The sequence below is a fragment of the Rissa tridactyla genome, chromosome Z (assembly GCF_028500815.1).
Source record: "Rissa tridactyla isolate bRisTri1 chromosome Z, bRisTri1.patW.cur.20221130, whole genome shotgun sequence".
NCBI lineage: Eukaryota > Metazoa > Chordata > Aves > Charadriiformes > Laridae > Rissa > Rissa tridactyla.
The window spans coordinates 11,695,641-11,716,292 of record NC_071497.1 but is presented as its reverse complement, the minus strand read 5'-3'; the positions used below and the strand labels follow the sequence as shown (position 1 = coordinate 11,716,292).

The 20,652-nt window shown below is 43.0% G+C and overlaps 1 protein-coding gene across 2 annotated transcripts in view; it reads left to right on the top strand.

The window, feature by feature from the left end:
* Nucleotides 1-20,652, top strand: part of KIAA1958 (KIAA1958 ortholog) — a 68,624-nt gene that overhangs the window by 28,357 nt on the left and 19,615 nt on the right. Inside the window, exon 2 of one of the 2 annotated variants that reach the window (XM_054186671.1) lies at nucleotides 2,734-4,001. In XM_054186671.1, the coding sequence (XP_054042646.1) occupies nucleotides 2,846-4,001 (1,156 nt within the window). In that variant the 5' untranslated portion in view covers nucleotides 2,734-2,845. The remainder of the gene's footprint in view (nucleotides 1-2,733; nucleotides 4,002-20,652) is intronic. The other variant, XM_054186672.1, reaches the window with a different exon arrangement.

Sequence of the window (20,652 nt, the reverse complement as noted above, 5' to 3'; positions counted from 1 at the left end):
TGTTGGGAAAAATGTAAAGGGCTTTTCTGCCTACGTGAAAATATGAGCTGAGAACAATGGGGGCTCCAAGTCTTGCAGGTCATGTTCACAAAGCACAGGAGGGAGAAGGTTAGGGAGAACCTCCAAACAGGCCTGCAGAAATGAGCAGAAGTTCACAGTTACTTTTAGCTGTCTGAGAAAGTCACCGGAGGTGAATGCTCTGTCATCAGGTGTACACAAAGAGAGACACTCAGACTTAGCTATCATCTGACAGTGCTGCAGTTTCGTTGGTATCCCTTGATTACTTTAATGAAAAAAGTTCCACTTCGGTGATTAATAATTTAAAATTTATATTTACTGAATCGAAGTTGTATTGAGATATGATCCCTTGTTTGAAAAAGTGACCTCTAGCAGGTAACAGCTGGTGAGATAGGAAACATGGATATCATTACAGGAATATACACATACCTTTAATCTCTATTAATTTAGCTGAGCAGTAACCTCAAAACATGCCCAGCCTGTGCCCAGCAACCATGAAATTTCAAGTTGTTTGAGCTCTTTTATTACTGATCTTCTCCAGCAACTCAAATAACCTTAGTTTTTAAAAGTAAGACAATAGTCTAAAGAAAGAGACTGTCCAGTTCTGTATTAATAATAGCGAGGACCCTGGGTGAGGGTTATGTTTTGGGGTCCATCTGTGAAGTGCTGACTTTCTTACAGACCTCTGGGGTCCGAGTTACCTGGACCTGCTGAAGTCAGCTACAGCTTCACAGTTTACTTTGATCTATTTCAGCCATTGTCCTTGATGATCTTTATAGTAGGGGTAATAATTTCCCACCTCAGAAATGGACTACTGGGAGGTCCAGTATCCTAGTAGTGGGATCTGTGTGAAAACTGGTTTGTGCCATCTTTCTCAATGTGATCATTGCTCTAGGATTTTACAGGCATTTGACAAACTGGATCTTATTTTGTTGTGGTACAAAAAAAAAGAATACTGTTATTGCAGTAGTTAAGTATTAAAATGCCTGGATAACAGGAAAACAGGCATTGACTGCAGCTTAAATCTGGAAGTGTGTGGAATACAGAGCATAACAAGCAAAATAAAAGTTAAAAAATAATTATTAACAGCAAATGTTCCTATGAACAACCTCCTCCAGCTGATGACTTAAACAGATGATTTAGACCAGGTACTAGAGGCCAACAGACACATACAAACTGAGCATTCCCACTGCAACCTTAATTTTTTGTCAGGGACCTGAGGGCACCCATGGGCCTTAACAGCTCTGTCCAGCCTGCCCTGGGACCCCCAGCCCACCCCCTGCCCACCGCCCAGGAGCCCCATTTCAGCTCAGCCTGGGTCTGTCAGTCCAGTGCCCAATGCCTGGGGCTGGGGCTGTCCCAGCTGCCTGGCCCCCAGCCCCAGCTGTGCCCTGATGTTCATCAAGCAGTGACGAAGCCCCGCTTGGTCAACAATTCAACTCCGATTGTTGAATTTTGATAGCAGATACCTCGGTAAACCTCTTGGGGAAAAGAAAGCTACAGTTCAAGAAGTTACCTGGAAACAATTTCAGTATTTTTAGCTGAGTTATGTTACAATTCCTTGCTCTTCTTTGTTTATTGAAAGAATGGGCAATCTTTAAATTTATTTTTCCCGTCTTTTCTATTCATTTAAGCAAATTAAGCATCTCCTGCATCATGTTTCATTGTCTTTTGCATGGCGTTAAAAGAAACGCAGATCAGAGAAACAGCTGCAGGGTCTCCTAGAAAGTCCTACTGCTGAAGTCCTGAGAAGTTGAGGGCTTGCAGTCTTCTGTGGGACGACCTTGCCTGTAAAGTATCTATACCATACGGGCAGGAAGCAGTTTCTGGCAGGAAAAGATGAACATGCAACAGGTTTTGTATTTTTATGTTTGACCTGAAATACTGTAGGATTCATGGCCTTGGCCCCAGAGATCCATGCCTTGTGCTGCAGATTTCTAAAGAGTTCTGGTGAAAATGGCAGGTGTTTGTCTTGAACAGAATCATCATTAAGATCTGGGAAAATAGACAATATGGTAAAAAAAGCAAAAGGTTAACTCTCAGATCTTAAGAAAGGTTACGAATTAAATCTTGCAAGTCCCTGAAGCTTCTCCTAAGCCTTTGGACAACTGATGACTGTCAGTATAGCACAGCGAAGGGTGAACTTGGTTGTTTTTTCCTTATATTGAAAACTAAGGTTTCTGGCCTTGATGACTCTAAAATTCAGTTGAAAAGGAGATAGTTGAGATATTGAGAGATGTACGTAAATGATGTAAAATGTCATAAATTTTCATCAGGTGCAGAGGGAGTGTCTGAGTTGGTTCTTGATTGCTTCCTTGATGTTCAAGATGAATTTTATGTTTTAAGATTTTATTCAATTTTCATTTCCTAAGTATGAGGACATCTTTTTGGCTGCATTTGGGTTTTCTCAGAGATTTAGGCTTCAAATCATATTGCTACTGATACTGAACTGGCTTGTTCGAAAAGCTGTTTTAGCTTATTTTAGTTATGTATTGCAGGGATATTCCTTCCCTTGGGTTTAAAGGCAGATTTTTTGCAGGCAGAATAAGGAATGAGGCTGCTTAAAAGCAGGCGCTGTTTTGAGAAATGTGCTTTGGAGCGCACGCGATGAGAGTGAAGTGGGTTTAGCTGAGCTTAGGAATGTTTCACTTGCCCATGCGAACGTGCTCTTGCTTTGGGAGTGCTGAAGAGCCGGGTTTTGCTCTCTGTTTGCAGGCGAGCAGCAAGCATGAGCTTGGCAAGACGTGACCATGAGTGCCAGGACCCTGTGATCTGAACCGTGTCTCCAGCTGACTTCACCGCAGCGAGGCCCCGTTGATCCTGTACCATGGAGGACTGCCTTCACACCTCCTCTGAAAACCTCTCCAAGCTGGTGAGCTGGGCCCACAGCCACGGGACCATCTGCAGCCTCATCCCCAACCTCAAGCACTTGCTTTCCGAGGGGGCCCACGGCAACCTGACGGCCATGTGGGGTTGTAGCGCTGGCCATGCTTACCACTGGCCCCTGGCTGCCACTTGCCGGGCTGGCTCCCAGGAGCGTGTCTGCTTCCAGGACAGCCGCAGCTTCAACTCAGACAGCCCCAGCATGCTGGGGGTGCCCTCGGAGGCACAGGCCAGCCCCCTGGAGCGCTACCCGGGCCGGCCGGGGAAGGCCAAGCTGGATTGCACCCGCACCCGCGACTCCTGCGACTTCTCCTACTGCAGCGAGCCGTCGGAGCTGGGCGAGCCCGTGGAGGAGTATGAGGACGAGGCCACCCTCTTCGACATGGTCTGCGAGTCCTCTGTCACCGACGAGGACAGCGACTTCGAACCGCACCCCCACCGGGCCCCCGCCGGCCCCCGCAAGCGTCCGGCTGCCGGCCTGCCCACCGCTGCCCAGGCCCAGCCCGCCGACGAGGGTGGCGGCGAGGTGCTCCTCAAGAAGATCAAGCAGGAGCTCCCCGAGGACTACTACATTGTGGCCAACGCTGAGCTGACGGCCGGTGCCGACGGGCCGGCCCTGGCCCTGACGCAGATGTCCAAGCCCAAGCCACAGCCCCAGGCCGGGCCCTCCTGCATGGGCCCCGCCAGGGCCCTGCCCCAGCTGGTGGCCGGCCCTGACCCCGACCCCCAGCGCCTCTCCGCCTCCCCCCCTGGCCCGCCCCGGCTGGCCACGCAGAGGCCACCCCGCGGACCCCTGGCCTCCCCGGCACGAGGGGCAGGCAGTGGCCCCGTGGTTGCCCTCCAAGTGCCAGCCACCAGCTCCAACGCCACCGCCACTGCTGGGAAACCCATAAGCATCCCCCTGTCAGCCCTGCAGCTGCCCGGTCAGGAGGAGCCACCAGCAGCTGAGGAGAACCTCCCGCCCGCCCCTCCGCTGGTCCCGGGTGGCGAGGTGGCTGGCTCGCCCTCAGTGAGTGCCGAGCCCGAGGTCAGCTCCAGCCAGCAGCAGCCCCACGCCGTCCCCACCGCCACCCCTGAGGCGGTGGTGCAGTCCATGCCAGGTAGGATGCTGGTGGGGGATCGAGGGGTGGTAATGTTTTGGGGGTGGCTCCCCAGCGACAGGGCAGTGAGGGGGCAGCCAGGGAGGAGGTGCTGCATTGTGCGAGGGTGCCCTGGTCCTGCCAGCTCCTAATTCAGTAGATAGAGAAACCCTCTTCCTGCTTGGAAGAAGATTTGGAATACCTCAGCTGAGCGAAAGCCAGGAGCACCCTCCATGAGAAGGTGTACCATTGCCGTAGGGAAAGGGCTCTTCCAGGATAGGTTTATAGGTCCGTTTTAGGTGCAGTTGTGTCATGGGAGAGGGCATGCAGCCGCCTCATTGTGTGCATGGGGTGGGGAGGACATGAAGCCCAGCCGTGCACTCTTTCAATGAACCAGAAAGAAGTGGTCTCAGACAGTGAAGCCTAGAGTTGGGGGTCGGGTGTTGCCTTCACCCTGTCAGAAGGCTGATGTTTATCATGGAGAGGCAAAGGAGGGCACAATCAGAGCAGCCTGCAGAGGCAAGAAGGACAACCCCAACCTTAACCATGAAATTGACAATACTTAAAACTTTAATCCAAGAGAAAAAAAAGATTTTTTCCCTTGCCTTGGTGGAAGTTCTCTTATCCCGTGTCCTTCATTTTGTTCATCCCCCACTGCTGCCAAAGCATTGAGAATTGGCACAGACAGATCAACGTTATCAGATAAAGAGCATGTTAAAACAGTGTAGTTCTGCTGAATGATTATCCCACATGCAGAATAACTCAGTGTTGGACGTACATCTTCTGGAGGGGCAGGACGGCTATTTCTTGAGCAGCCAGCTCCTTCAGGACCTGAGTGCAAGCAGTGCTGGCTTTGCTCTTTGAGGTGATGCGTGGTGCCATCCTGGGAGGAGGCGAGGGCAGGAGCAAGTTCTCTCTCTGCTCCCTTGCCGGTTCAGCCTTGGAAGGTCTGGCCAGACAGAGCAGAGCAGAACAGTCGAGGGGGAAAAAATTGCCTATATGCAGTCCCTGTAACAGCTACTGTAAGCACTAGAAGCACTTTACAGCCTGGATGACACTTCAACCTGGACAGCCTGAAATCTCATTTAGCGCTAGTGAATCTATTAATGGGCAAGATCCTGCAGATCTTGTTGCCAGATAAAACCATGGGCAAAGTTAATACCCAGTTTTTCTAAGTAAAACCCAACTAAGCATTAGAAATTACAAAGGATGATAATTGTCCTAGTTGCACCAAAGGACATTATTCTTTGGGACCCATTTTTGCGTGACTGCATCTTTGAGATGCTACTTTGCAGTAGTACTGTCATGTAACATCCATTGTGGAAATTCCCTACAAAACTCTGTCTGGTTTAAAACTGACTCTGCTCACCTGACTATGAGAGATATGGGATGCCTGATGTCAATCTGAATTGCATGGTAAACCTACTTATTCTGCATTCCTTAGTTTATAGTGTATCACTGCTGTATAGAGATGGTTTCTACCAGCCTGCCCCTGCAACTTGCTCAGTCTCAAACTTGGAAGCTAAGACAGTGGAATACAAACCTAGGCAGAATTTGTCCATGTAGGTGTGTGTTATCTGTGAGAATGATTTACGGAATCTTCAGAGTTGGAAGGGACCTCTGGAGATCATCTAGTCCAACTCCCCTGCTAGAGCAGGATTGCCTAAAGCACATCCCTCAGGGCTGCATCCAGGCGGGTCTTGAAAATCTCCAGAGAAGGGGACTCCACAACCTCCCTGGGCAGCCTGTTCCAGTGCTCTGTCACCCTCACCGTAAAGAAGTTTTTCCGTGTATTTGAACGGAACTTCCTTTTACTTTTGACAGATTCATTAAAAAAACCAAACCCTTTCAAACTACTTTTGCCAGGTCTTCAGAAGCCAAACAAGGTCAGCAGTTGTTAACTGCTTAGGGTTAAACCTTACAAGAAGGATGCAGCAACATATTTCCACATTTATACGGTTTCCAGATCAGGGTTATTTCAGGTCTAGTGTCTCACTAGGAGGACAAAGTTGGGGTTGCATCTGGATTTACACACACTGTGTAAATCAGCCCTCAGAACCTCCTAGTACTTCTTGCATAGACAGCAACGTTATCTCCATGTGCTGTCCATATTCCAGTTCAGTCAGTTACGTTTTCAATACTCACATTTCTTGTGTTCTTCTCAAAAAGTGTTATGCTATTCCTCTCCTCAGCCTGGTATAGTGTTGTTGTAATAGCTGTTACTGTACTCAGAGGTAGCTACACTTTAACTAGGGTAAAATGATTGATGTACAACTAAAACTTGATACTCATGTCAGCAAAGTCTCCGATTTCCATAGAGCCTGCTCCTTTGGGAAAGAAGTGCTGGCGTTAATAAATCTTCAATTTGCAGAAAAGTGGGCAATGTTGGCAAGTGAATTTATTACAGATGAGTAGTTCTGCACAGCAGATCCTTGCAGATAAAATGTGGAGGTCTGATAAAAGACTACAGTAGGGTGATTGCTCATGTACAGTGATTTCATTAGGTTGTCTCTTAACGAAGAGCGATGTACTAGAAGTGGTGCATGATGTATGAAATTTGAGCAATATTGAACTATGAGAGGATATTTATCTATCCTGTGTAAAAATTCTTCTGTCACAAATAGACAGAAACAAGGATGACTATAATTCTTACGTAAAAAAAAAAAAAAAAAAGGGCAGAAGATAAGTATACCAAAGATCCTAGAGCTTTTGTTAGTTTATAGACTCAGTGGATGCTTGACACACAAACAAAGGTATGGCTGAAAGTGAGCCGGGAATTTAAATTGTGCTTTGTCCCCTTGTTGCTTAATTTTAAAATAATATGTGAAGCCTTGCTCCTTGTCTCATTAGAACTGGTCATATGTTTATGAGGTCTTTGCAGGACTAAGGCCTTAAATGATAATTTATTAATAAAGAGTGTGATCCAACCAGCAAGAAGAATTGCTTTCAGTTTTAGTTTGTCACATATCTTCGCATTTATATCAGACACAGCTGATAGTTTCCATGCATGTTAATCTCGCAGGTCATGAAAGTTTGAGTGATATTCTCCATGAAATCAAAAATATTGATAATATGTGTTAGTTTAGGCCAGTTTAAGCCACATTATACTTTTGGATTAGTTTCTCTTTCAAACATTTTTTTTTCTCTTTTACCCTGTTTAATTAAACCATGGCAACTGAATGTGTAAGCAGGGACTTTACAAAGGTATTTTTGTGTCTTGAAAGTGAAGCGGCATCCCAGTGAAGATTCAGTGAGGTTAGACACAGATTTCTGTTGAATTCAGGTCTCCATCTAAGCATTGTGGAATATACTGAATTATTTTTGTTAAACTTCAGCCTTAATAAGTCGACATTCATCTGTCAATTTTCAGATTGTTCTTTACTACTTCGTTAGCAAAGCCTTCCAGAATGTACGTAGGTATTATTTAGTCTTTTTTTTCATGCGGAAAAAATAAGAGGACCTACATCTGATAGGAGAGAGATTTTTGCAATGGTGGAGAGCAGGGAATTTCTGCAATTTCTGCTTCCGAAACAGCCTCTTTTGTCTTTTCCTTTTTCTAATAAAGGGTCTGGTTTTTATGTCCAAGAACCTGCAAGGGCAAGGTAGGTCACTTCAGTGAAGATGGAAGGCAAGTGAAAAATAAGATGCTTTAGGTTGCAGTACATGCAGCCTAGAGAAATTAGTGACACTTGGATGTCTGAAACAATGAATGGAAAAGATTTGGTGTTACTGCAGAAGGATATGGAGGAAGCCTATGGCTCAGAGGAGAATAGAGCTTATTGTGTAGAAAGGCAAATTTTGATCCTCAGAGAGGTAGGACTTACTTCGTAAGCAGAATTGCTGAAGTATTTATGAAGAATACTCACTTTCCACCTGGAGGCTGAGGGTGAAGATGTGCTTTGGATTAAGAAGACAGTGCAGCAAGACATCTCTGGTCCAACATTACAAATACAGGAGCAAAGTGTTCCATAAGGATATACTAAAAAGATGTCAAATCCACATGTACAAAATGTGCAGAACACAAAGAATAGTGACTAGAGATGCAAAATAAAAAATCCTGTAAATGAAGTGGCTAGGGTTGTTGCTTCTCTCAGAGATGTGGCAAATCATATTCTGTGGGTACCATCACAATGCCATCATGCATACCCATTGCTGAACTTGCTGGGCTGCTGGGTGATGTTGTACACGTACAGGTTTTTGCAGAGTTTGGAAGGGAAACAGGTTGTCCACAAGCACCATTGCTTTCTTAGTCAGCATGCCTCACATGGTCCCTCTGCAGTGGTTATCGAACGGTATCAGCGGTTGGATGCGTGGCGTGATGGATGGTGACCTGGTCTGTGCTGAGGGCAGTACTTAGCCTTGCTGACTCTGATGTCTCCCCTCTGGGCTTCTCCCAGTTCTTTTCTTTTCTGTAGCTGGTATGTCAGGATCCCAGATCAGTGCCAGGTGATCAGCTTAAACTGGTGACTTGGGCAAAGATCTAGTTCTGGTCCTGTGCTCTCATCATGGGAAGGTACGAGCAGGGATTGCAGCCTTTCATGATTGGCATCTAATGTGGGTTGACTGTCACTGTGCTGCCAGTGTGGACATCCCTGTCTGTTGCAGGTGTTTGTACAATGTCTCTATCTGAACACGACCATTAAAAAATGCAGTGCATATGGGGGTTGTGTGATATTGATGTAGAGCTTTTAGGTGGAATATTTTTAAGTATTTTTCTGCAATCAAAAGAACCAGGACCTCTCCCTTTCCTCCTGCCTCTCTGTGCAATTGTGTGGGTTTAAATTAAGTGGGGGCTGACATCCTAGTGTGAGTTGTGAAGATTTATGGATTAGGAGCTGTTAGATGAGCATCAAAATGTTACAAGACTTAGAGGAGAAAGAAGTCCCCCACACCTCATGGATTGACAGCTTTGAAGAGGTTTAGCTTTAGCTCCTAAATCACTGTTTACACTGCAAGGAAAAAAAATGTGTCAGCTAGCGCATTCCAAAGTGCAAACAAGAAAAAATAATGCCTTTTTTCAGAGGTATATAAAGCATCAGCCATACATACAGAAAGGCCAAATTAATCCCTGCTGTAATTCTTCCAAGTCCAGTAACTGTGCCAAGAATGAATGTAACACAAGGCAAATAATCATGTCAACAGAAAGTTACAGAACTTTATTTAAGCTCTTCCAAGAACAATCAAAGAATTGCTGATCGGTCTCTGTATTTGTAATTTACATACGAAGATTGATGACTTTTGGCTAAAGTGACTGCTGAAGCCTGCCTCCAGGGACATTTGCTGCTGAATGTGGTCAAGCGGACAATTAAACATATGCAGGGGTGAGACAGTCTCTTCCTCTTTGTGTTGGACTAAAGAGTTCAGAGTCCACTGATGACTCTTTAGGTCCCATAATTGGTATCTATTCTTGCTCCAGTAGCTGAACTAAAAATAGTAAGTACTGAAATACATAATTACAAAAAGCATAGTGCTTTTTTTTTTTTTTTAAGTTGCAAGAGCATGGCTTATTTAGAAGAATAAAATTAGATCATCATAGTTTTAATCATCAGAAAAAGGAAGCCTCCTGCACTACCACTGCCTGCTGATCTTGCAGTATGGATTTGCCAGCACACTCCCACCCTTAATTATCTGTGTCCAAACACTGCTAAATTATAAACTGCTGTTTTGGGGGCTTTATTCTAAAATTTCTGCTAATGAGGCTGATATTACTGATCTTTACAATATTGTAAGGGAGTTCTGTTTAAAAGCAGGACAGTAACATAAAAAGGACAAATTCAGCCTTGGCAAAATAGTCATCTATTTCCTTTTATCATCTGGGTACACAGCATGACAATCAAATGAAAAAAAAAAAGAAACCATAGTACTAAAAATTCTACTGAAAGAGTATGTTTTGTGAAGCTGTTCCTACAAGAAGCATTTATCAAGTTATTAATTCTTGCAGGAGAACGCTGAAATGAAAACTCATCAAGTATTACAACCTCTTCAGATTTTCACTGTAGTTAAGAAATTTCTCTAGTGGAAATTCCTTCCAGACACAGAAGGCTCATGCCAGCCTCTTTCAACCCTGAAGACCAGCAGTGGACTTGTCATGTAGAGGGTGATCTTCTTCCTATCTTGAATATCAAGTATTTATCAAAGCAGCTATGCATACAAGAGATGACGCTGCAGCTTTTCTTGATTTCAGGACTTGTTTCCCCTGTTCACAATGGAACTCCTCCGAGTGGAACCACCTGCATCACATAGAGCCATCATCTGGTAGCAGCGTTGCTGGAGAGATAGATAGATAGATAGATAGATAGATAGATAGATAGATAGATAGATAGATACACACACATTTTGGAGGAAATTGTTCATGGGTATTCATCCTGAAAGTAGGTTGGTGTGGAAGGTATTTGGGCATGGGCTTTGAGTTGTATTCCTGCAATAAAAGCTGCACAGGCCTATTGATCCTCTGTAACTGGTGAGAAATGGTAGCTTCCATGCAGTCTGTGGAAGTTGCTTGCCTTTAGCTAGGAGGGTGTTGAATCTGTACCCTCAGAAAGATCTGTTGCAGCCAGGCCACAGCAGTTTTTAAGGAGTAAGTCCGTACAGCATGCCAAGTTCAGCTGCCAAACAGTCAGGAATATTCTCTGGGGATCTGGCTAGGGAAATTGCATTACTAAGAATTATTGACACTTCATTTAAATATTTATTTTTATTTCAAAGTACTATAGCGCAAATGGTAGTAGGTAAGATGGTGTGTTGTATCAGAAGAGAAACTGCCCACTTCAATGAATGGTTGTGTTCTGGAGCATCACTGCTTATTTCAGACATAGAAATGTACCCTCTCCCCCATTACCCCAACGTGAAAGGCAAAAAAGCAAAAAAACAAAGCACAAGTGAGAAGTAGAAAACAGTAATTTCTGTAACATGAGCTAGGTGCTAGCTCTCCCTTTCACTAAAGGTGTCTTAAACAGACTACTGTTCCGTGCAAAGTGCTGTGTTTTGTGGTATTGCAATATAACAGAAGAAAAGAAGAGCTCTACTGGTTCCAGCTGTCCTAAAAATATATGGAAACAAAAAAGGAAACTGGCCAAGTCTGTACTGCACATCACTTTATTTTCAGAAAATAGAAAACTGTTTAACATCGTGGTTTTGATCAGAGATCTGTTTTCTTAGTGTGGTCTTTGCAATTGCTCTGTTTAATTTTGGAGCTATTTTCGTCTTCTGATTTGTGAGTCTCTAAGTAAGAAAAGCAAGGCAAGGCAGAATCAGATTGGGATCTGCAGAGGAGATGCAGCAGAGCAGCCAAGAGAGACACTGACCCTGGAGAGGCCTCAGACATGCGCTTTGGATGGAGTGCTGGAATGGAAAGGGAGTACAAGTCTTGGTGGTTTAGGTCAGGATACTTTCGAAGAGTGTTTTTCCACTTCTGATGAGGCTGGTACTTCAGTAAATATATATACGGAAGAACCATTTCACATATGTGTTCAAGGTCTAAGCTGTTAATAGCAGCAGTAAGCCTTGCGAAGAACTGTTTTCACCTGTCTCCATGATGGGAGCATGCCATTTTTGCATAAGCTGTTCTGTGAAGTCAGCACACAGTGAGTTCTCATCTCTTCCATTTTCCTAATACCTAAATTATTTCCCTCTTAATGAGTTTTCTTCTGTCATGTCTCATCTTCTTTTTCTGCCTGCAGTGAACCTAGAACCTGCTTGAGCATGAAACAGATCAGTAAAAATTTCTGAGTGCATTTTCTGTCTATCTAAACAAGATAAGAATTTTGAATGCAGAAGTTCCGGTTCAAGTGTTTCCAGAAAAGAAAACAGAAGCATGACAGTAGATTTTTTTATCATGGCTAGCAGAGCACAGAGCAGTGCTTGCTAAAACATCCATATCCTGGAAGCACTGGAACATGCTGAAATCCATCTTTCTTTCATAAAGTATGCTTAAATGAAGCATATGACCACGCTACTTGCAGGAAGTGTTGAACCAGGCTACTAAATCAGAGCCTCAAGAGAGAGAAACTGATACGCCTGCTTTCCCTGATGAATCTTTCTTGCTGGGGCACTCCACGAACTGGTCACACAAAAACTGCTTTTGACACTGGTTGTTCTGAACAGTTTGAATGTGGCTAGTGGCCTCTGTGGGACTGGTGGGCAGAGATGTATTTTCGTTTCCCAAATGAGTCCGCATTTGTTTGGAGCCAAGCAATGCTGCTCTGCAAAAATGGCAGGTTGCTGCTGGTCACACGAATGTTGTGTTGGAGGCAGCAGTTCCCAGATCCTGGCTACCACTGAATCCTGCCCCTGGTGGGAGCCAGGAACTGAGCTTCCCGCATGCATGTCATGTAAAAAGTGGTGCTGAGGACCTTACTGAGCCTGATGCTTTATGTTTTATGTTTTGTGCTTACGTGCTTAATTATACATTGACCATTAAGTACATTGGCTGCATCTTACTTCTAACTTACACTTGTCACTCCCATTAACTTTAATTAAACAGTAAGTGCACACACAGAGAGAGAAATACTGTGTGTGTTCCTGTTGGTTAAATTTGGGATATCTTTAGACTGGCAGTAACACTGTGGTCTGTTGTTGCTTTTCATTAATTGGGTCTTCGTGATGAAAACATCACTTGAAACCATACAACTATGGATTAATAATAATTAATCGCTTGCTGATTTGTCCTTGGGGAAAAAAGAAAGAAAAAAAGGAAAGAAAAAGCTGGCCTTCTGTTTTGTTCAGAGAAAGAAAAAAATGATTCTGAGCTATTCTGGCCCAGATCACATCACCCCAGTGCCAAAGCTGAATGTGCTGTATTACTGAATTATTTCAAGCAGGACATACCTGTACCCAGAGATCAAGCCTGTGAAAGATAAGGGCATTAATCTCTGATCTTTGAATAGCTTGCTTCGATTTTCTGTTTACACTCTCCTTTCTCTTACTGGGGTATCTGCCTAATCTCTGCTTTACTACTGTGGCTGGTCAAGGATAGTGTGAATGAGCCACAGAAGCACAGATGTTTTTGTATGGGAATAATTTAATTCTGTCCACAACTTGAAGTGCTCTTCTGATTGTGGGGAGCTCTGTCCTTCAGTCATGTGGATGTGCCAGGTTATGGGGATTTTTTTCTGTCATTGGCTCCTGGGAAGTGGAGTGCTGCCAGTTGTTTGGGACTTGCTCTCTTTTACTGACAATACAGCCAAGAAAACAAATTAAGACAGGAAAACAGGCATCACAGCACAGTGTTCATGCCTGTATGCTCATATATGCTTTGCTTTTTGCTCACAGATTTACATTTCTTTTTCTCTCTGTATAAAGAAGTGTCTTTTTGCTTCTGTTTCCTCTCACCTGATGTCAGATAGCCCTCAGAAAACTTACAGTTTGACAAATAACTTGTCCCATTTACCATTCACTTTTTCAGTTATTACATACATCAGACTGTTTATTGTGCTGGTGCATAATAAAATAGCCATATATATATATGTATAAAATACATCCGTAATTATATCCATGAAACTATACCCCATGTCATCTCTTACATGAATTACTTGGTGTCAGTTTTGGTATGAACTCATTCAGTAGCAGGGGAACTGATTGTTCCTATCTTATGTAGAAGAACAAATTATTTTTATGGAAATAATACTACAATCCTGACAGGAAAATTTTGACAACGTAATTACAGAAGAGAAATAATAACAATATTCTGAGCAGCAAAGAGGTGTGTATGTGTGTGTATGCTCTCTGCATGTGTACAGAGCTAGAAAAAATTTGAAACTCCTACATTTATTTGAAGAGACTTTACTCACGTAGAGCTGCAAAATGTGATTAAGTATCTATTCAGTTAAACTATGATAAAGTTTAAACATGTATCCAAGGAAGAAATAAATGAGTTGTGCCTGGTTCCTGCTGAATGCGCGTTCCTTATCTCTTCATCTCCTCTCTGTGCAGAATTTCCAGCTGCTCCTGTGCCTCTTGGGACTCCTTGTCCTGGCAAATGCCTGGACATGCCGTGGCTGGTCTGGAGCAAAGTGTGTGCACTGTGGTCAGTCAGGGTGTGTGAGCAGCTGCCTAGGAGGGTATCTATCACCTGAGGTCTGGCCTTTCCCCAAGTTGGGATGGATGTATTCATGTCTCTGCCCTCTGCCCAGCTGTTGAATCTCCCCCAACTTTGTGGGACCTTTACATCTTTGAACCCCTTCCTAATATGGTAAGAGTTGTATTTGCAAAGGTTAAAATGAAGTTCAAAGTCGTCTTTTTTTCTGGAGTGCGAGGAGGAGAGGACTCTTAGCAGAGCCTCAAAACAGAAAAGCAGGCTAAAAAAATCCACCTTGGAGCTGTTTCACTTTAAGTGCTGTACTTCATCCTCTCTAGAGAACTGTGTAAAGAGCTGGTCCGTAAATTCTGCTCTCTGACCCAGTGAAGGCAATGGAAATATGCGCGTTAAAAGTGTGCATTGAAACTAGTTAGGCAAGGTTGTAAATGGTGAGCTCTTCGTAGAGTTTATGCCCTTCATAGCTTGTTTCACTCATACTGGAGAACACAGTGCGGAAAGGTAAAAGAAAATTGGTCTGGGTGGGCAAAATCACCAACAAAGAATTTCAGAATAAAACTGCAAGCTCAGTAACAAGGCAATTCAAGTACTTTGCTAAATTAAAGATGAGGGTGGGAGAAAAGGTACTGAAATGCAGTTCCTCGGGATGCACATGCTGTGATCTGTGTTATCAGAAGTCAATGGCACGAGCTCCCAACACGTGTTTCCTATTACACCTGCAGTAGATAGTTCAGCCAGAAGAGAAAAGGATACCTTTTGATTCACTACCAATGGCGCTTTAAGAAAACAGAGGGAGAAATGTCTGCAGTCTCTAATAAGCAATATATCAACTAAGCTCTGTCAGCCTGTGTAGAGAGCTCCACAGCATGATTTATTATGTTAATTACAGTCATGTGGGCCTCATGCTCTTAAGTCTGAAACAGCTCAGATTCTCAGCTTGATTTAAGAATATGCTTTGGCCAAGACTTAAAGTGCAGCTTATTATGATTAATGTAATAAAATATTTATTACATACTCCTTTCTTTGTTTCACTGGTTGTTGACCCAGTTAGACTGCCTCATTCTGAAACAGTTATATAAATTAGATTTCAGATGATGAGGATACTCATCTGTTTTTAATTTCTCTCTTCAGTGTTCTTTTTTTCACATCTCTTTGTTCTAATTCTCCCTTCTCTCCTCTTCGTCTTTATTTCCCTCCCATATTTCCCAACTCTAATTCTCAGCTGCTGACTGGAGTGAATCAAAAGCAGGCAAACTTCATAGCCCTGGCTCATCCCTTCAAGACCTCTTGTATTGCTTTCTCAACTATACTTATTAAAGCTAGCTCTTAAATGCAATGGCATTAAAACTGGTGGTACGCTGTAGCTGAGAACACGTTAAGCCTCTGGTCATAAGGGGTGGCATGTACAGAGAAGACTAAACAGTAAGGGAATACATGTTTTTGTCCCATTTCTCATTCTTCTTCCATAGAGCTTGCAACTGCAGAGGGGCACAAAATTCCATGGCACCAAATTTTCCAAAATGCCATGTAAATTTGTACATGTGATTTTATGCAAACCAGCCCACTAGTTAAATTGCTGGCTGAGCAATCGGTGCTTACAAGATCATAGAATCATAGAATGGTTTAGGTTGGAGGGGACCTTAAAGACCATCTAGTTCCACCCCCCTGCCATGGGCAGGGACACCTCCCACTAGACCAGGCAGCTCAAAGCCCCATCCAGCCTGGCCTGGAACACCTCCAGGGATGGGGACTCCACAACTCCCTGGGCAGCCTGTTCCAGTGTCTCACCAGCCTCATAGTGAAAAATTTCCTCCTGATATCTAATCTAAACCTGCCCTCTTCCAGCTTGAAGTCGTTACCCCTCGTCCTATTACTACATACCCTTGTAAAAAGTCCCTCTCCAGCTTTCTTCTTGATCTGTTTATACATGTAAATCTGGCTTTCTCTGTATGAGCACATAAAGGTGGAAACCTATTTTTATAAAAGAACTGTGGTTTTGCCATGAGAATTTGTATTTTTTCCCCTAATGCTTCATTAGTTTTTAAATGATAAGCTTAATTGAACAAAGGACCTGTTTCTCTGATCTTTACAGTTTCTTTTCTCCTCATTTTGTTTTTTTCTACTTGTTTTTTCTCTTAGCAACTTTTGAATTGAGTCATCGTATACATGTATTATTCAGTTGTGCCCGTCTTCCACCTTCTAAACATTATTTCCACATTAGCATATACTTAAATACAGGGACCTCAATCCAGAATGCACTTAAAATATGCTTTGCTGAACTGGAAACTTATTTGGGAGACAAACAGATATTGTGCTGAGGACGTGTGTGCAACACATTCTGGACTGCTGCCAAGCCAGCCAACTCCTCTTGGAAAATGAATGCATCGCTTCTGCTGTGCATCATCCAGCTTCCAGTTCTCAGGGTAGGTTAGGCTGATGTACTCCTTTCCTTTAATTCCTTCTGCCACAGATCATGAAGTAAATAACATGCTTTGAAAAGGCAACATTTTACTGTGTTGCTAAAACACCCTGGGTAAAAAATAATTTTGTTTTCTAGAGTTAAATATTTAACCTGAAGAACTAATTGACAAAAAGTGTGTCTTGTCTTTAGCCTTAAACTGCAACGAGTACTTTGAGTTTTCTAAGTGGAGTTAGCCATAAATTGGTTGGAAATTACTAGAAAATACGTCTAGGAAATTACTAGGAAAAATTACTAGGAAAATACATCTGAATACAAAAATGCATGCTCAACATAAAGCTGACATTTGTTTTACATTCTGGGTAGTGTTTTGCTACTTATCAACTCCAGCAGCCCTCCAATTTCACCAGTCTACCTGATGTTTTTAACCTGAGCTCTGAAAGAGGAGCAATTATGTGTTAGAAGTGAACACAGTTGAAGCAAGTTTAGACAGTTATTTTGAAAGGAAAGGTCTTTCACATTTCTTCAAACGTTTTATAATGTTTTTAGGTTTGCAGTATAAAACACTACAAACACGGCTTTTATATCCTCTACCCGTGTGAAAAGTTAGGTCCCTGAACTTTGGTCATTTATATAAGGGTCCAAAGAATTTGTTTTTATAAACCTCCTGTAAAGGTTTATGGAAATAAGAGGGATGAGGCAGGGCAGGTAGACCTGGAGCTTGTTCCGGGCTTAGTTTATAATCCAGGTGACTGATTTAGAACAGGGCAGCTAAAATGGCAGACTCCAGTCCAGCCGTGGGCTGAGTACTTTTTGCCTGGACATCACCTAAGTATCAGATATATGGGTTTTTCCAGTGCTCTTGCAAAATATCTTCTACTGGTCTCTGTGCTGTGCCCCAGGGAGCAGCTGCAGTGTCCCGCTGTGGAGTGCTGCGGTGTTGGGCATTCCTGGGAGAGCTGGAGTTGGTATATTTGCTCCTGCCACATGGAGGTGGGATCTGGGTAAACGTGAAACGAAGAGCCCCACTGTCAGGGTACGGAGGAGGTGCATCCCATTTTGCGTTGCAGCAATTCACACCAGTGCATCACAGAACAACTTCAAAAGGAGACAGGAAGCTATACAGTCTCATACTCCAGAAATACCACTGTAAGTGTTCAGTGGAAGAAGTGAAAGGTGAGGTAAAACTAGCAACACTTCTCTTTTCCACTAGCCCTGACAAAACCAAAACCAGACAACTAGATGAAATGGAAGTCATACTTTGAGCAAATTAAAACATTTTTGATTTAGAAAATGCATTTTTAGAACCTTTGTGTTGAAATAGCTCAGATGCCACGTACAGTCAGGTGGAGAAGGAAAGGAGCCTTGTACAAATTGAAGTCCCTACAGCACTGCTGTTTTGCACTGTTCACTAGCGATTGCTAGTATCCACTGTGAAAATGTTGATCCAGTCAGTCATAGGAGAACAGAAATTCTTAATCTTTTGTCATAGATAGAAATTTTCTATCATCTGAGGATCATGCAGTGGTCCCATTAATATTTATGTGAATTTTATTGTTGACTTTGCCAGCAGCCAGACTGCACCTCGTATCTTTTCAGGTGGTTGTGGTGAGAAAGTAGTGAAAGTGAATGCAAACTGAAAACCAGCAGTAGCATCTGAGCGAGCATCCATTTATCAGACCATTCTGTACCTTGCAAAAAAATGTACAGCTGACTAAAGTTTATTTTTGTGACTCTTACTTCATGGAGATGCTAATGTATAAATATTCCCATGCTCATTTGCTTGGAATCGCTGTCCTTTTCCCTTTGACGGAATCTAAAGCTTTTTAATTTTAGAATCATAAAATATTTCACTGATAATTTTGTTGGAGGAGGTTAACTGAATAGAGGCATAATTTGTTTTGGCCAGAAAACATAATATCTTTCATAAATGGATTTTAATTAATAATTTTCTATCGTAATACAGATTTTACATGCTAATGAAAGCCTTTTCTGAAAATGTTAGACTACATAGAGTTTGAATTAATGTGGTGGAAGTAGGGAACTTATAATTGTTAAGCAGAATTTAGTAGCAACATCAGACAGGTAGGGCAGAAATTCAAGAAAAAGTGCAGGAGCACTTTGTTCTAGTTCAGTAATCTGCAGCTAACAAGTTAATCATTTGATCCTGCAGAGCTCCGAAGCTGTTAGATGTCAAAACCTGATGAAAGTCTCCAGGCGGTCCTAGGGTTTTCCCTTCTCTTTTCACTCTGAGTCACAAACCTAAGCTTAAATATGTATGATTATTATGGCACAGGAAACGCATTTTATTTGGCCTTAGGACTTCCTAAAGAAATTATTATTGTTGAATATGAAATAATTACATTAGAACATCTATATTTTTGACTTAAGCCTTTGACTACTGCGTGTGTGTAGGAGTTGCCTCAAGGAAGCTAGTCTGTACCAGACAGTAAAAGTGCCAAAAATATCATTCTCCAAGTGTTTAGCACTCCCTGTCTTTTAATTTCAGGGTGTTTCTGCAAATGCTCAGAGGCACTTCTGATGGGGAGACCTCCTGCTTTTACCTTCACCCTTGCCCTTCAGCAGTGAGATGGAAGAATGGCTTTCACTTGGTTATTGCTCTGATAGGGTGAAAACCAGTTGTCAGCTTTTTGAGTTTTGGATGCAGAAACGGAGGGTCCCCCAACCTTGCCCCACCATGACTTGACCATACCACCCTTGCAACCTCTGCCCACCACAGTTGTTTACTTGTGAATGTCATTTGCCTGCAGATACCTTCTTGAAACAGGAGAGGACAGGAGAAAAGAAAGGTAGGAGCAAGCTGTGGTTTACGTTAACTGTTTTAGTGGGCTATGTATGGCCATGGCCCATGGGTTGGATATTGCTGCTTTTCAATGATTGCAGAGCTGCGGCAAGAGCCAACGTGCAAAGTGCTGAGAAGCAGAGAGAGAGCACTTAGCTCCAGTGTGGAGCCTTGTGTGCAGTTAACTAGGCCTTTTCACCTGAATGAAGGCATGTTGGTGGAAGCAGGTCTGCTGCAGAAGCATTTTCCTAGTCAGAACACAACTTGGGCAGAGAATATTTTGGCTGGTGGTGTGATAACCACCAAAAAACCCCACCTTACTTTTAATGTACTTCTTCTGAGATCTCACTGCCTGCCCTAAGCAGAGTTTAAGACTGTTTGCAATAATAGCTTAGGTTCATGACTCCCACTAATGTTACAGAACCCCTCTGAACATTAACAATCTGCGTCTGTCTGTCATGAAAGTAAGTGTCTTTCCCCCTGCCATACATAATTACAGAGGTTATGTCCTTTTCAGGGCGTCTGAGTGTGTGTGTGTGCGAGCTAAAATGAAAACAACCCTGAGTTTGATAACTCCGTTGATAACATTAAGTCTTGGCTGCGTTAAGATCAGATTATTAAAAGATCAAAAGACAGCTGTTGCTCTGTGGGAGGGATCATCTCATGGTTGTGGGCTAGCCTGAGACACTCGTCTCCCACTAGGTTGTCTGTTTAATCTCTGCCAGGTCACTTTATCTCTTTGGCTACATTTAAACTGGGACATCTAAACTACTAGGCACTTTTTCAAACTCTTACTTGGGAGTTTACCCTGGATCCCACAGTTTTACTGGCTTTTTCTGCGACATTCTGATTTTCTTGAAAATTAAATTCCAGTATGGGATCAGATAGGAAACATGAGAGCTCCAGCCACGTCGTTTGTGCAGGGGTACAGCTGAGGGGGCAGGACATCAGGAAATGCATCTTCAAGTCAATTTATTTTTGTCTTTCTGCTCCTAGTATGTAAAACAGGGATAACAGCATTACCAACTCCAAAGGTTGTGTTATGAGAAGGAAAAGGCATTAAGGATAGCTTGGCTTGGTAGATCAATGATGACAATAATTTTTGGTTGGCTGGTTCAGACCATTTTACTGAGACAAATTAGACCATAAGATGAGAGTATCTGTCTTCCTAGAGCTTAACAACAGACACCTACAGAAGACTATAAGAAAGGTGCAAGCATAGATGACACCTCCCCACTCTCCTATCCTCCAGCAATTTGCAGGTAAGGGCCTTCCTGATAGAGAGGTGTTCTCTCATATTGAGGAGCGCTTTGTGATTTTTTTTCTGTGCTTTTACCCAGTTTTGGAACCCATGCACACTGAAGGGTTGATGATACTGTGAGCAGTGGAGGCCCAAGAACAAACAGGTTTATGGTTG